This window comes from Oncorhynchus kisutch, linkage group LG30, assembly GCF_002021735.2.
Source record: "Oncorhynchus kisutch isolate 150728-3 linkage group LG30, Okis_V2, whole genome shotgun sequence".
NCBI classification, from domain to species: domain Eukaryota; kingdom Metazoa; phylum Chordata; class Actinopteri; order Salmoniformes; family Salmonidae; genus Oncorhynchus; species Oncorhynchus kisutch.
The window spans coordinates 14207254-14222540 of NC_034203.2; the positions used below are offsets into that span (position 1 = coordinate 14207254).

At 42.2% G+C, this 15287-nt stretch overlaps 1 protein-coding gene across 1 annotated transcript; it reads left to right on the forward strand.

Moving 5' to 3' along the window:
- The first annotated feature begins 8380 nt into the window (after positions 1-8380).
- Positions 8381-12465, forward strand: LOC109875009 (cytochrome P450 7A1-like). The gene is made up of 6 exons (XM_020467133.2): positions 8381-8627; positions 9479-9719; positions 9847-10451; positions 11021-11151; positions 11278-11456; positions 11562-12465. Exons 1-6 carry the CDS (start codon positions 8545-8547, stop codon positions 11859-11861), a joined length of 1539 nt encoding a protein of 512 aa, XP_020322722.1. The 5' UTR covers positions 8381-8544; the 3' UTR covers positions 11862-12465.
- The last annotated feature ends 2822 nt before the right edge of the window (positions 12466-15287 follow it).

Genomic DNA, 15287 nt, shown 5'->3' on the forward strand with positions numbered 1-15287 from the left:
AGTGTAGCACGATTCAATCTTAGTCCTGTATTGACGCTTTGCCTGTTTGATGGTTCGTCGGAGGGCATAGGTGTACTTCTTTAAGCGTCGGGGTTAGAGTCCAGCTCCTTGAATGCAGCAGCTCTACCCTTTAGCTCAGTGCGAATGTTGCCTGTAATCCATGGCTTCTGGTTGGGGTATGTACATACAGTCACTGTGGGGAGGACCTTATCAATGCACTTATTGATGAAGCCAGTGACTGATGTGGTGTACTCCTCAATGCTATCTGAAGAATCCCGGAACATATTCCAGTCTGTGCTAGCAAAACAGTCCTGTAGCTTAGCATCTGCGTCATCTGACCACTTCCGTATTGAGCGAGTGACTGGTATTTCCTGTTTTAGTTTTTGCTTGTAAGCAGGAATCAGGAGGATTTAGTTATGGTCAGATTTGTCAAATCGAGGGTGAGGGAGAGCTTTGTACACGTCTCTGTGTGTAGAGTATAGGTGGTCTAGAGATTGTTTTTATCTGGTTGCACATGTAACATGCTGGTAGAAATGAGGTAAAACGGATGTACATTTCCCTGCATTAAAGTCCCTGGCTACTAGAAAAAAAATATAGATGAAAACTCTCTTGGTAAATATTGTGGTCTACAGCTTGTCATGAGATACTCTACCTCAGGCGAGCAAAACCTTGAAACTCCTTAATATTAGATTTCGTGCACCAGCTGTTATTTACAAATAGACACAGACCGCCACCCCTTGTCTTACCGGAGGCAGCTGTTCTATCTTGCCGATGGACCGAAAACCCAGCCAGCTGTATGTTTCCCATGTCATCATTCAGCTACGTCGTTAAGAAAGAGTGTTTTGAACACTGATATTATCCTTTCTGTTATAACCTTTTTCGGCAAGACAGATCTTCCAAAGGTGGTGGAGAGGCAATCTTTACCAAGGAACACCTTCAGTGCTCGGTTGTCTCCACCAAGTCTGTCCCCAAACAGTTTGATTTGCTGGTTTTAAGCGTTAAACTTTCAAATAGCTCTTTGTTGACTGTTGCTAGGTGTTATCATCCACCATCAGCACCGGCCTGCACCTTACCTGCTCTAAGCTCCCTCCTGGCCCCTTACACTAAGTCTGAATGTGTCCTGCTAGGTGACATAAACTGAGACATACTTAAACCTCCTGACCAAGTCCTAAAGCAATGAGACTTCCTAAATTTTTCTCAGATTATTACCAATCCCACAAGGTCTAACTCCAAACACCCAGAAATGGCTACTCTCCTCGATGTTATCCTCACAAATAATCCTGAAAGGTGTCAGTCTAGTGTTTTCTGTAATGACCTTAGTGATCACTGTTTTACAGCCTGTGTACGTAATGGCTGCTCAGTGAAACGACCTGTCCTGAATTGTCATAGACGCTTGCTAGAAAACTTTAATGAGCAAGCCTTCCTTCATGACCTGGCCTCTGTAAATTGGTATAGAATCAGCCTGATCCTCTCTGTCGAAGACAGTTCCTTCTTTTTTGATATTTTCAGTGGTATTGTTAACAAACGCTCCCAAACACGCCCCTTAACACGCCCCCATAAGGAAAATGAGAATTTAAACCAGGTTCAGCACCTGGTTCGATCGTGATCTGTCAGAGTTACTCCACCTCAAGAATTCCATTTGGCGAAAGGCTCGGCACACGCATACTCAGGCTTACTGGCTCTAGTTTAGGCTAATGAGAAATAAGTGCACTCAGGCTATCCGGAAGGCCAAAGTTTGTTACTTTAAGGAGCAGTTTTCTCTCAGTGGGTCTAACCCCAAGAAATTCTGGAAAACAGTTAAAGAATAAATCCTCCTCCTCACAGCTGCCCATGCCCCTTAATGTTGATGATGTGGTTGTTACTGACAAGAAGCACATGGCTGAGCTCTTTAAGTCAGGATTCCTATTTGACTCAGCCATGCCTCCTTGCCCGTCCAACATTTCCTCCTCTCTTACCCCTAATGCGACTAGCCCCAATGCTCCTCCCTCTTTTTTCCCTGCCCGCTACAAAGTTTCCCCCTGCAAGCTATCAATAAGTGCGAGGTGCTAAAGGAGCTCCTTAAACATTGCATGGAAGGCAGCCACGCTGCATCCTTTATTTAAAGGGGGAGATCAAGCTGATCCTAACTATTATAGGCCAATTTTAATTTAGCCGTGTTTATCAAAAGTGTTGAAGAACTTAACAATAATCAACTGACTGGCTTTTCGGTTGTCTATATAATATTCTCTCTGGTATGCAATCTGGTTTCCGCTCAGGTTATGGATGTGTCACTGCAACCTTAAAGGTCCTAAATTATATCACCATTGCCCTTGATTCTAAGCAATATTGTGCTGCTATTTGTTTTTACTTGGCCAAAGCTTTTGATACGGCAGACCATTCCATTCTTGTGAGCCGGCTAAGGAGTATTGGTGTCTCTGAGGGGTCTTTGGCCTGGTTTGCTAACTACTTCTCTCAAAGAGTGCAGTGAATAAAGTCACAACAGCTGCTATCTCCGCTACTGCCTGTCACCAAGGGAGTACCCCAAGGCTCGATCCCAGGCCCCACACTCTTCTCAACTTACATCATCAACAGAGCTCAGGCAGTTACGAAGCTCTCTCATCCATTTATTTGCAAATGATACACTTATACTCAGCTGGCCCCTCCCTGGATTTTGTGTTAAACGCTCTACAACAAAGCTTTCTTAGAGTCCAACAAGCTTTCTCTGGCCTTAACCTTGTTCTGAACACCTCCAAAACAAAGGTCATGTGGTTTGGTAAGAAGAATGCCCCTCTCTCCACCAGTGTAATTACTACCTCTGAGGGTTTAGAGCTTGAGGTAGTCACCTCATACAAGTACTTGGGAGTATGGCTAGATGGTACACTGTCCTTCTCTCAGCACATATCAAAGCTGAAGACTAAGGTTAAATCTAGACTTGGTTTTTCCTCTATCATAATCGCTTGTAGTCAGATTTGCCACCAATGCTCCTTGTAGGACACATCACTGCACTCTATACTCCTCTGTAAACTGGTCATTTCTGTATACCCGTCGCAAGACCCACTGGTTGATGCTTATTTATGAAACCGTCTTAGGCCTCAATCCCCCTTATCTGAGATACCTACTGCAGCCCTCCTCCTCCACATACAACACCCGTTCTGCCAGTCACATTCTGTTAAAGGTCTCCAAAGCACGAACATTCCCTGGGTCGCTCCTCTTTTCAGTTCGCTGCAGCTAACGACTGGAATGAGCTGCAAAAAAAACATAAAAACTGGACAGTTTTATCTCCATCTCTTCATTCAATGACTCAATCATGGACACTCTTACTAACAGTTGTGGCTGCTTTGCGTGATGTATTGTTGTCTCTACCTTCTTGCCCTTTGTGCTGTTGTCTGTGCCCAATAATGTTTGTACCATGTTTTGTGCTGCTACCATGTTGTGCTGCTGCCATGTTGTGTTGCTACAATGTTGTTGTCATGTTGTGTTGCTACTGTACCATGCTGTGTTGTCTTGTGTTGCTGCCATGCTATGTTGTTGTCTTAGGTCGCTCTTTATGTAGTGTTGCGGTGTCTCTCTTGTCGTGATATGTGTTTTTTTAAATCCCAGCCCCCATCCCCACAGGAGGCCTTTTGCCTTTTGGTAGGCCATCATTGTAAATAATAATTTGTTCTTAACTTACTTGCCTAGTTAAATAAAGGTCTTAGAGACTCACATCTGTAATCGCTACCAAAGGTGATTCTAACGCATCGATTTTTGGGATTGAATGCTTATCTATTCAAGATACTGTCACACCCTGACCATAGTTTGCTTTGTATGTTTCTATGTTTTGTTTGGTCAGGGTGTGATCTGAGTGGGCATTCTATGTTGTGTGTCTAGTTTGTCTATTTCTATGTTTGGCCTGATATGGTTCTCAATCAGAGGCAGGCGTTAACCATTGTCTCTGATTGGGAACCATATTTAGGTAGCCTGTTTTGTGTTGGGTTTTGTGGGTGGTTGTTTCCTGTCTTTGTTTTTGTTGCACGAGATAGGGCTGTTTCGGGTTTTCCACATTTATTGTTTTGTATTATGTTCATGTTTAGTTTTCTTATTAAAAAACATGAACTTCAACCACGTTGCATTTTGGTCCGCCTCTCCTTCCCAGGAAGAATCCCGTTACAGATACACTATTCGTGTTAAATTTTTTATTCATCTTTTAAAAAATATATAATTTTTCTTCCACTTTGAGTGTTTTGTGTTGATCCATTTTAATCCGAAATTGTAACACAACAAAATGTGGGAAAAGTAAAGGGGTATAAATACATTCTGAAGGCACTGTAGCTGCCTGACAGAGTAGTGTATAAATACATTCTGAAGGCACTGTAGCTGCCTGACAGAGTAGTGTATAAATACATTCTGAAGCACTGTAGCTGCCTGACAGAGTAGTGTATAAATACATTCTGAAGGCACTGTAGCTGCCTGACAGAGTAGTGTATAAATACATTCTGAAGGCACTGTAGCTGCCTGACAGAGTAGTGTATAAATACATTCTGAAGGCACTGTAGCTGCCTGACAGAGTAGTGTATAAATACATTCTGAAGGCACTGTAGCTGCCTGACAGAGTAGTGTATAAATACATTCTGAAGGCACTGTAGCTGCCTGACAGACTAGTGTATAAATACATTCTGAAGGCACTGTAGCTGCCTGACAGAGTAGTGTATAAATACATTCTGAAGGCACTGTAGCTGCCTGACAGAGTAGTGTATAAATACATTCTGAAGGCACTGTAGCTGCCTGACAGAGTAGTGTATAAATACATTCTGAAGCACTGTAGCTGCCTGACAGAGTAGTGTATAAATACATTCTGAAGCACTGTAGCTGCCTGACAGAGTAGTGTATAAATACATTCTGAAGGCACTGTAGCTGCCTGACAGAGTAGTGTATAAATACATTCTGAAGGCACTGTAGCTGCCTGACAGAGTAGTGTATAAATACATTCTGAAGCACTGTAGCTGCCTGACAGAGTAGTGTATAAATACATTCTGAAGGCACTGTAGCTGCCTGACAGAGTAGTGTATAAATACATTCTGAAGGCACTGTAGCTGCCTGACAGAGTAGTGTATAAATACATTCTGAAGGCACTGTAGCTGCCTGACAGAGTAGTGTATAAATACATTCTGAAGGCACTGTAGCTGCCTGACAGAGTAGTGTATAAATACATTCTGAAGGCACTGTAGCTGCCTGACAGAGTAGTGTATAAATACATTCTGAAGGCACTGTAGCTGCCTGACAGAGTAGTGTATAAATACATTCTGAAGGCACTGTAGCTGCCTGACAGAGTAGTGTATAAATACATTCTGAAGGCACTGTAGCTGCCTGACAGAGTAGTGTATAAATACATTCTGAAGCACTGTAGCTGCCTGACAGAGTAGTGTATAAATACATTCTGAAGCACTGTAGCTGCCTGACAGAGTAGTGTATAAATACATTCTGAAGGCACTGTAGCTGCCAGACAGAGTAGTGTATAAATACATTCTGAAGCACTGTAGCTGCCTGACAGAGTAGTGTATAAATACATTCTGAAGGCACTGTAGCTGCCTGACAGAGTAGTGTATAAATACATTCTGAAGGCACTGTAGCTGCCTGACAGAGTAGTGTATAAATACATTCTGAAGGCACTGTAGCTGCCTGACAGAGTAGTGTATAAATACATTCTGAAGGCACTGTAGCTGCCTGACAGAGTAGTGTATAAATACATTCTGAAGCACTGTAGCTGCCTGACAGAGTAGTGTATAAATACATTCTGAAGGCACTGTAGCTGCCTGACAGAGTAGTGTATAAATACATTCTGAAGGCACTGTAGCTCCCTGACAGAGTAGTGTATAAATACATTCTGAAGGCACTGTAGCTGCCTGACAGAGTAGTGTATAAATACATTCTGAAGGCACTGTAGCTGCCTGACAGAGTAGTGTATAAATACATTCTGAAGGCACTGTAGCTGCCTGACAGAATAGTGTATAAATACATTCTGAAGGCACTGTAGCTGCCTGACAGAGTAGTGTATAAATACATTCTGTCACAAATTGTGACACCAACCTAATACAAGCATGAACAGGATCCACAACCACCAACATAGCCATTCTCAAAAATGGTAGACTCAGTCGGGGGCTCAACTTACTGTTGAGAGTAAGAATAGTAAAATACACAATATTTTGCTTAGGGTCTCCCAAAAGGCTAGGGCTGGCTCTGACCGCATATGTGGGTACACAGACCTGCGAGCCACTGCGAGTTCAGATTTGTTGTGGCCCCCACCCCCATCAAAGTATCCCATCCCAGCATTAGGTGATAGCTCAAATTAAGGAATGGTTGGCCTTCCTGACTGTTAACTGAATGATATGAGAGTCATCAGCCACAGGTTGCCACAACCATGGCAGGAGAGTAACCTTTTATCCAGGAGTAACCTTTGTGGAGGCGGATGGATTTAGGTTACTACAGTCTAAACTCAAAGGGCAGGCGGGCAGGAAAGTGGTGATGCAATCCAACCACATCACTGGTCAGAAGGAGCTTTTGGTTTGACTCACATTTGTAGTAAATCTGAAGCTATGTAAAGTAGGGAGTTAGTTACAGAAATAAAGAGGGGTTTGACATAGTTTTGTGTAAACACAAGTGCAGAATTTTGTAGAATTTTTCAAAGATTCATCTGATCAACTGATTTGAGTGTCTGTTTTTTAGTACATATATTAAGGAATGTTTTAAAAGTTTCACATGGTAAAGTTTACATGAAAAAAATGTAGCAAAACTCCTTTCCATCTGAGACCACAAGGGACATAATACAAACAATGAACAATACTTTAAACTTGAAATCAGTTGGCATGACGCCAGGGATAAGGACACAACCTGTGTCAGCCAGTCTTTTCAAACTGTCGGTTAGGTGAAATACATGTCATCTCTTTCGTGAACGGCTAACTTAATGTTGGAACAAACACACACACACACACACACACACACCATCACAGGTATTTCAGCGTTCCATCAGGTGGACAAGTCCCATCCTGTTCACATCTTCACTGGTTCATTCCAACTGTTCCTCTTTAATCAATCTCATGATTCCATCTTGAACTGTCAGTTGTCTGCTGGGGGTGCATAGTGGCTGCATTTGGTGAGATGGGAAGAAAATAAGTATAGTACTACATTGGTAGGCAGTCAGGCAGACATGGATGAACATAAATTAACATCTTAGTTAGTTATTTTTATCAGAGCATCATCATGTGGTTTGGAGAATATAGGGGAAATTCACCTTTGTAAAAATGTATGAGGAAAGATGCAACAATCCTCTTACAATTTCAAGATTTTACTTAGATCCTGAAAATCCACACACTCTGTGGTCAAATTGTCACACTTTTGAATATGAATTAATCTTGAGAAAGAAACCCTATTTTAAGAGCAGTGTCACTCAGTTCCAGCACTACATAGTCTTTACTGATGAAATGGCACGTGTTGTTCAACCATAAAGATCCCGACATGACAGGGTACCTATTGTTCAAGCATGTGTGTCTGACTCACAGTTACTGCGTGGACATAGTCACTTGTCCAAAACAACCATGTAGAGAGGCTCTTTCCAAAAAAGCTTACATCATCCAAACCTAACATACTGTTGAGACATTGGAGACTATTTCACTTCTCTCTAATTATATACTAGGTTCCACATATCTGACTAATCTCCTAAACTGTAGATACAAGAGCTGCTGTTCTCTATAAAATGCTGGAAATGGACTAGTCACCACCTGAGGGTAATAATAATGTACTGCATGTAAATGTTCCATACTGAGGGTTCATGAGGTATGGGGAAACAGTTATTGTTCAAGATAATTACCTCTTGAGTGCAAAAATAAGAATTGTTTTGATATCTAAGTTCTAAGAGTAGCTGAAAAAGAATACTTTGCCTCCTCCACCTAGTTACTGGTCACGCACGCACACACACACACACACACGCACGCACGCACGCACGCACGCACGCACGCACGCACGCACGCACGCACGCACGCACGCACGCACACACACACACACACACACACACACACACACACACACACACACACACACACACACACACACACACAGTGCAAGAGGGACACAGAAAAAGCATCAAATACCTTGAAATCTATTTGCCCACCCAGTGGTGCTATCAGGTACAGTCTGCTGTCCTTCAGGTGGTGTTGTCCATGGACTACAGTCAAGGCCATTGTACAACTCACACACACACCTCCATGGATTTCCTAGAGACATCTAGTGTAATAGGTAACACTGGCAAACATGTAACAGGAGGGCGGTGTCTTGGCTGCACTTGCCAATCAGTCATCCCCACTGCTCCTATGATTCATGTCCCTCCCCATGGCTTGTGTGGAACACCATATAAATAATCTGAATCAGAGTTTAGGATTCCGCGAGCACAGTTTCCAGAACCTCCACTGTCATCTAGCTGAGTTCTCTCTGCCAGGGAGTTAACACTAAACCTGGCCATTAGCCCTCTCTAGCACCAGGCACCTTTTGGTCTATTCTCCACACAGGTATTTGCCACGAGCATCTTAAACAGCCATGATCATCACTGTCTCTTTGATTTGGGTTGTGGTGATCAGCTTTTGCTGCTGTCTGTGGCTTGCTCTGGGGATCCGTAAGAGGTAAGCAGAGACCCACGCATTTTATAGTAAAATGTCTTTACATGAAAAATTTTGAATGGTATTCAATGTTTGATGGTCAACAATCTAATGAAGAACACAGCACAACATTGTGGAATGGAACATGTGTCTGATAATGTGAAGGCTTTGGGTTTGGTATTCCTTTTAAATTGTACAACAACGTGCTTCTACGCCTGCATTGCTTGCTATTTGGGGTTTTAGGCTGGGTTTCTGTAAAGCACTTTGAGATATCAGCTGATGTACGAAGGGCTATATCAATAAATTTGATTTAATTTGAACAAACATATTTACAGCTAACCCTTTTATTGTTTTCTTTCTTTGATGTTATATGGTTTTATTTGTGTCACCTGTATTGCTCTTAAAATATAAATGGGTTCCCATGTTGCAAAAGGTTATTCATTTTTATGGAGACTTTAGTGTTGTCTACTTGCCAAAAAAGCCAGCTGTAATTTCGTGACATGCAGTACTTTATTTTGTTGTACAAACCTGATAGTTATGTATAAGTGGTAGTGTTATTCTGAGATTGCTGCAGTGGCAATGGGTTTTGTTCTGCTGGATGTGACTTACAACTTTCCAAAGTTTTGTAATTTGAGCACATCACTAGATTCTGACATCACCTTGTTGTTGTTTGCTTTGGGTTTATAAGACAACATTTAAATTAGGTTCAGATGCAAGTATGGATTCATTGGACAATCTTTAGATGTCCTTTGGATGTTGCTTAACTCACGTATTTTAAACATTTGTGTTTCCTATGTTCAAGTATTTCCGATGGCTTGCATTGGGCATTGCTTTATCATTGCTATGATGCTAAATGATTGTTGTTGCTCTTCAAGAAAACCAGGTGAACCACCAGTGGAAAATGGTTTGATCCCATACCTCGGCTGTGCCGTCCAGTTTGGAGCCAACCCCCTGGAGTTTCTCCGGAGCCGACAGAATAAATATGGGCACATCTTCACTTGCAAGATCGCTGGCAAGTACTTTCACTTCCTGTGCGACCCTTTCTCCTACCACGCCGTCATCCGCCAAGGCAGGCATCTGGACTGGAAGAAGTTCCACTTCTCTACCTCGGTCAAGGTAAAGACATGCCTAACTATGAATTGTTGTTCAACGAAATATTTGCTGATGATGAGTTAATCTATCCATATCTGTCAATACAGGCTTTCAAGAGTATTAAATGAAACCTCTCTTTGTCTCCACCCAGGCTTTCGGCCATGACAGCATGGACCCCAGACACGGTTACACCACAGAGAACCTCCACCAGACCTTCATGAAGACCTTGCAAGGTGAAGCCCTCCCTTCGCTCATTGAGACCATGATGGAGAACCTGCAGTCGGTCATGCTGCAGTCAGACACCCTCAGCCCCAGCAAGGATCGATGGGACGTGGATGGCATTTTCGCCTTCTGCTACAAGGTCATATTCGAGTCGAGCTACCTGACACTCTTCGGCAAGGATCTGGGTAACGACAAGAATGCTGCGCGCCAGGAGGCCCAGAAGGCTTTGGTCCTCAACACCCTGGAGAACTTCAAGGAGTTCGACAAGATCTTCCCGGCGTTGGTGGCTGGGTTGCCCATCCATGTGTTCAAGAGTGCCCACTCTGCAAGGGAGAACCTGGCTAAGACCATGCTGGCTGAGAACTTGAGCAAACGCGAGAATGTATCGGACCTGATCTCACTGCGCATGCTGCTGAATGACACCCTGTCGACCTTCAATGACCTGAGCAAGGCCCGCACCCACGTGGCTCTGCTGTGGGCCTCGCAGGCCAACACGCTCCCGACTGCCTTCTGGAGCCTGCTCCACATGATTAGGTATGTACAGATGTTGGATCTTAATTTGAGCCAGCTTACAACAGCAGGAAAAGTGTCCTGCAGCAACAGGACATTTGAATTATTATGTGGATTACAATTCATGGACATTTCTATAGGGGTTGATACATTTTTCATTAGGGCAAAACAAGTCTGAAATGTCAATCCTTTTTAAAACTCAAATATAATAGAAGTTTGCATTTCCTGCATTGTGTGTGTGTGTGTGTGGGGGGAGGGGTGTATCCGCTTAGCTATCTTGTTCAAACAGCTGAACATAGATGCTGTGCTCATTAGGGTGGAGATAAGGGCTGAGCAATGTATTTTGTAACAGTCCTGTACAGTAAATTGGCATTCTCAACTACTGACTGCGACTTAGTGCTAGCTCACAGTAACTCCTGCCATAACAGAGGTGTCAAGAACGACTCCTTGGAGAAACATAGCATTCCCTTTATGTCATAGAGCTGCAGAGAACAACCTGGTCCAAAGGGCATGTTGGGAATATGTTGATACATGATCTGTATAGTCTGAACTTGATGGTTTGACTTACCCTCCATCTTGTCTTGCCTCTTCAGGAGTCCTGAGGCTATGAAAGCAGCCAATGAGGAGGTGAAGAATATTCTGGAGAGTTCAGGTCAGCGTGTCGACCCTAGCAAACCACAACTCACTCTCTCCCGGGAGGACCTGGACAACATGCCTGTAATAGGTAAGGGGAAGCTGCAATATACCAAAACTGATTTAGTAGATATTTTTCCAAAATCATGTTTGACACGAAAGTCAAGCTGTCCAGTGAATATGGTATTATAAAGAACCATGTCTTCTTGCCCTGCAGACAGCATCATCAAGGAGGCTATGCGTCTGTCGAGCGCATCAATGAACATCCGAGTGGCCAAAGAGGACTTCCTGCTTCACCTTGATAACCAGGAGTCGTACCGCATCCGCAAAGATGACGTCATCGCCCTCTACCCCCAGATGCTCCACTTTGACCCAAAGATTTATGAGGATCCCTTGGTGAGTGATGCTCAGAGTCTTTCCTTTAAAGATGAAAGGCCATATAACTAGGGTTAGGAGTGTGTCAGTCTTTCCTCTAACTCCCCTCTCTCTGTCAATCCACAGACCTACAAATACGACAGATATCTTGATGACAACGGCCAGGAGAAGACAACGTTCTACAGGGAGGGACGCAAGCTGAGGTACTACTACATGCCTTTCGGCTCAGGGGTGACCAAGTGCCCTGGGCGCTTCTTCGCCGTGCATGAGATCAAGCAGTTCCTGGCGCTGGTTCTGTCCTACTTCAACATGGAGCTCCTAGACTCAGCCGTTAAAGTGCCTCCTCTCGACCAATCACGTGCAGGTCTGGGGATCCTGCAACCCACCTATGACGTTGACTTTCGATACAAACTGAAAACTCAGTAAGACGGACTCCACTCATCTACTTTCTTAATAATGTAAATTGTACATATTGTATATTTAAGAATTGAAGCCACAATGATGTACATAGGAAGCAATGTATTGTTCTAATGTCTTTTTGAAGTTGATACGCAAAACAAAAGCCACAGAGTGGTTTGTGATCGCCTCAGAATGGTAGCACTGGCGAAACGCCCATCCCATTTCGAAAGTGACATTGGTAGAACTCCATATAAGTGTTATCAGTAATATTTACTGCATCTTCCAGTTAATCATCATAACTATATCCTTATTGTCGACCTCCATCTTTGAACTGTGAAATCATTCAACATTGCAGAGGTAATTCTGTTTGTGACCCTCACTATCAGTAGTTAGTTGGTAAATGCCACTATTTACTGTGATGTTGAATGGCTCTAACTACACCAACTGAGTAGAGTAATGTACATTGTAGTTCCATTGAAAGATTCCCTCTGCTAGGATGAAATACATTTTGGTAATCTGTATTAATGTTTACTTTGATATACTGTACAAAACAAGTATTAAAATGCATGCAATGTTTAATTTGATATACTTTATAAAACGAGTATAAAATCAATACATTTCTATAACAGTGTATTGTGTCATTCATTTGTTCATTCAGTCATTAGTTTGACCACTACTCACACAAACATACACAAAGACAAGCCACACTCTCATGGTATTAGGTAATTCAATAAACCTCAGATAAGGTATCTCTCTCTCTCTCTTCTACATTGGAAGGTAATGTGGTACACCAGGTGCTGGTGTCCCATCTCAGGTCCATAAGGGCTTTGTGGTTAGTACTATTTGGGTTTTAATTAGAAGACTAGCCTTGGAATGAATAATTTAGAAGATATCAAGACTATGACAAGATTCAGTAAATAGACCTATAGAACAATGGGTCAGCTCCTAATGTCCTGTGGTAACTTGTCCAGTCATCATTAGATCATAAAACATTGATCGTTGCATATATAGAGTCAGGTCCATAATTATTGGCACCCTTGATAAAGATTAGCAAAAAATACTGTATGAAATTAACTATATTGTATGTAAGAAACGGGAAATTCTATTATTTTATACAATTGCTCAGAGAAAGAAGTAATACAAGAAATCCAGTGACATGTATTCATGGGTGCCAAAGGAAGCCAGGCTTCCCCCAAAAATTTACCAAGATTTTTTTTTTGAAAACATATGTTTTTTATTTAGTCTCTGTGTGTTTCATAATTTTCCTTCAATTCGCAAGAGGCTGAATGTATCTCACCGGAGATACCATACTGTAGGTCATGTAACTGTTTGTTACATGCAGTATGCTTTGTGGGCTTCACCAGACAGAGGTTGCTCTCCGGTTTTGTGATGTAACAAAGGTGTGGTTTAATTTATTCTGCCACTGTGTCGTTGTATTGTACTCGGCCTTAGGCATTGACACTGAGTGTACAAAACATGAAGGACACCTGCTCTTTCCCATGACAGACTGACCAGGTGAAAGCTATGATCCCTTATTGATGTCACTTGTTGGTCATTTTTGGGGAAAGCCTGGCTTCCCTCGACATCAATGAATACACACCACTGGAGGAATACAGATGAGCCTTGTTTGATGAGATTGGAGAACATTCCGGCAGGGTGTTTAGACCATTCCTCCACGAGGAATCCTACCAGATCCGTGATGTCCTTTGTCTGCTTTAATGGACTGCCCTCTTCAATTGGTGTGCATGGCCAAAGAGCTCTATTTTCATGTTATCTGACCATAGTACCGCCTGGAGTTTGATAAATGCCATTGGCACTTGGGTTGGAACAGGTGCTATGGTCAGATAACATGAAAATAGAGCTCTTTGGCCACACAAACCAGTGGTGGGTTTGGAGTTGAAGACAGAAGCATATGCATAAAAGTACGTCATACCTACGGTAAAATATGGTGGTGGATCTTTGATGTTATGGGGCTATTTAACTTACACTTGTCATGGGGCCCTTGTTAAGGTCAACGGCATCATGAACTTTACCCAGTACCAGGACATTTTAGCCAAAAACCTGGTTGTCTTCCAGGAAGACTATAACCCCAAGCACTAATCGAAATCCACAAAGAACCGAGTGTACAAAACATGAAGGACACCTGCTCTTTCCATGACAGACTGACCAGGTGAAAGTTGTGATCCCTTAATGTCACTTGTTGGCAATTTTTTGACCATAAAATCAACATTTTGCAATGGCCATCTCAGTCTCTGGATTTGAAACCCCTTGAAAGCCTGTGGTTTGAATTGAAGAAGGCAGTCTATAAACGCAGACAAAGGATATCAAGGATCTGGAAATATTCTGTATGGAGAAATTATCTAAGATCCCTCCCAATGTGTTCTCTAATCTCATTAAACATTTTAGAAAAAGGCAGGGTCGTTATCCTCGCCAGAGGAGGGTTCGAATAAATGGAAAAGAGGGGTGCCAATAATTTTAACCCCTATCATTTTTATATATTTTTTTTATTACTTCTTAAATAAAATATATTTCTTTGAGCAATTGTATTCGTATAAAATAATATAATTTTCCCTTTTTTTGAGAACAAAATAATACCTCAGTCTTGAAATGCTTTATTTTATACAGTATTTTCTTTCTCGTCTTCATCAAGAGTGCCAATAATTATGGACCTGCCAATAATTATGGACCTGACTGTATGTGTGCCAGCTGGGCTAGACATCAACCCCAGGATGATAAGAGAACCAGTAGGCACAGTGTCACTGGCACATCGTAACCCCAACTGCTGCTGTCAGCACAGCTGTCTCACCGACAGGCCAACGGGTGCATTTGTGAGCTACCGTCTGTGAAAGTAGTTATTGGAAGAGCATTTCATGCCTCAGGCACAGCTTGGCTGAGCAGCCTTAATGACTGCAACATAATTAATAACTTTGATCCTATTTTATCTGTTTGTTTTATATCTGTGCTTGATTTAATCCCAAAATGATGTTCTCGTTGTAGTGTTCTAACTGAAGAACCCATCTAGCTTTATTTCTTTGGAATTTGATCTGGTTATATATAACCTACACCGAAAAGCACATCCTTGATGCTAATGATGCTTCAGAAGTGAACATGTACGATTAGATTGACTTGAATCTCATTTAAACTAACTTGTGATTAAATTGTACTGCAGTGTTTGCTGTTGAAATATTACTGTTGAATTGCTTGTTTGCTCTTCAGAGAGCAAACATTTCCTTATCTCCAGCTGATGCAGGAGCTGTTTGTAAAGGCCATCAAATTAAACAGTTGAGTTTACCACAGTTCAGACCCAAATGTGCCAATGTGGGCTACCATCAATCATATACCAATACCATGGTACTGTATAACGGAACTATGTTAAAAATACAAAAGACAGGATAACAGGAGAAGATAATGATAACTTTAAAGATAGTCTTTCTTCACAACTTTAGGCTATTC

What these genes read in the sequence shown, in the direction of transcription:
- LOC109875009 (XM_020467133.2), top strand. Translation starts at nt 8,545, where the DNA reads ATGATCATCACTGTCTCTTTGATTTGGGTTGTGGTGATCAGCTTTTGC. An exon ending in GCTCTGGGGATCCGTAAGAG is followed by an intron (nt 8,628 to 9,478) that starts GTAAGCAGAGAC and finishes TTGCTCTTCAAG; the next exon opens with AAAACCAGGTGAACCACCAG. An exon ending in AGATTTATGAGGATCCCTTG is followed by an intron (nt 11,457 to 11,561) that starts GTGAGTGATGCT and finishes GTCAATCCACAG; the next exon opens with ACCTACAAATACGACAGATA.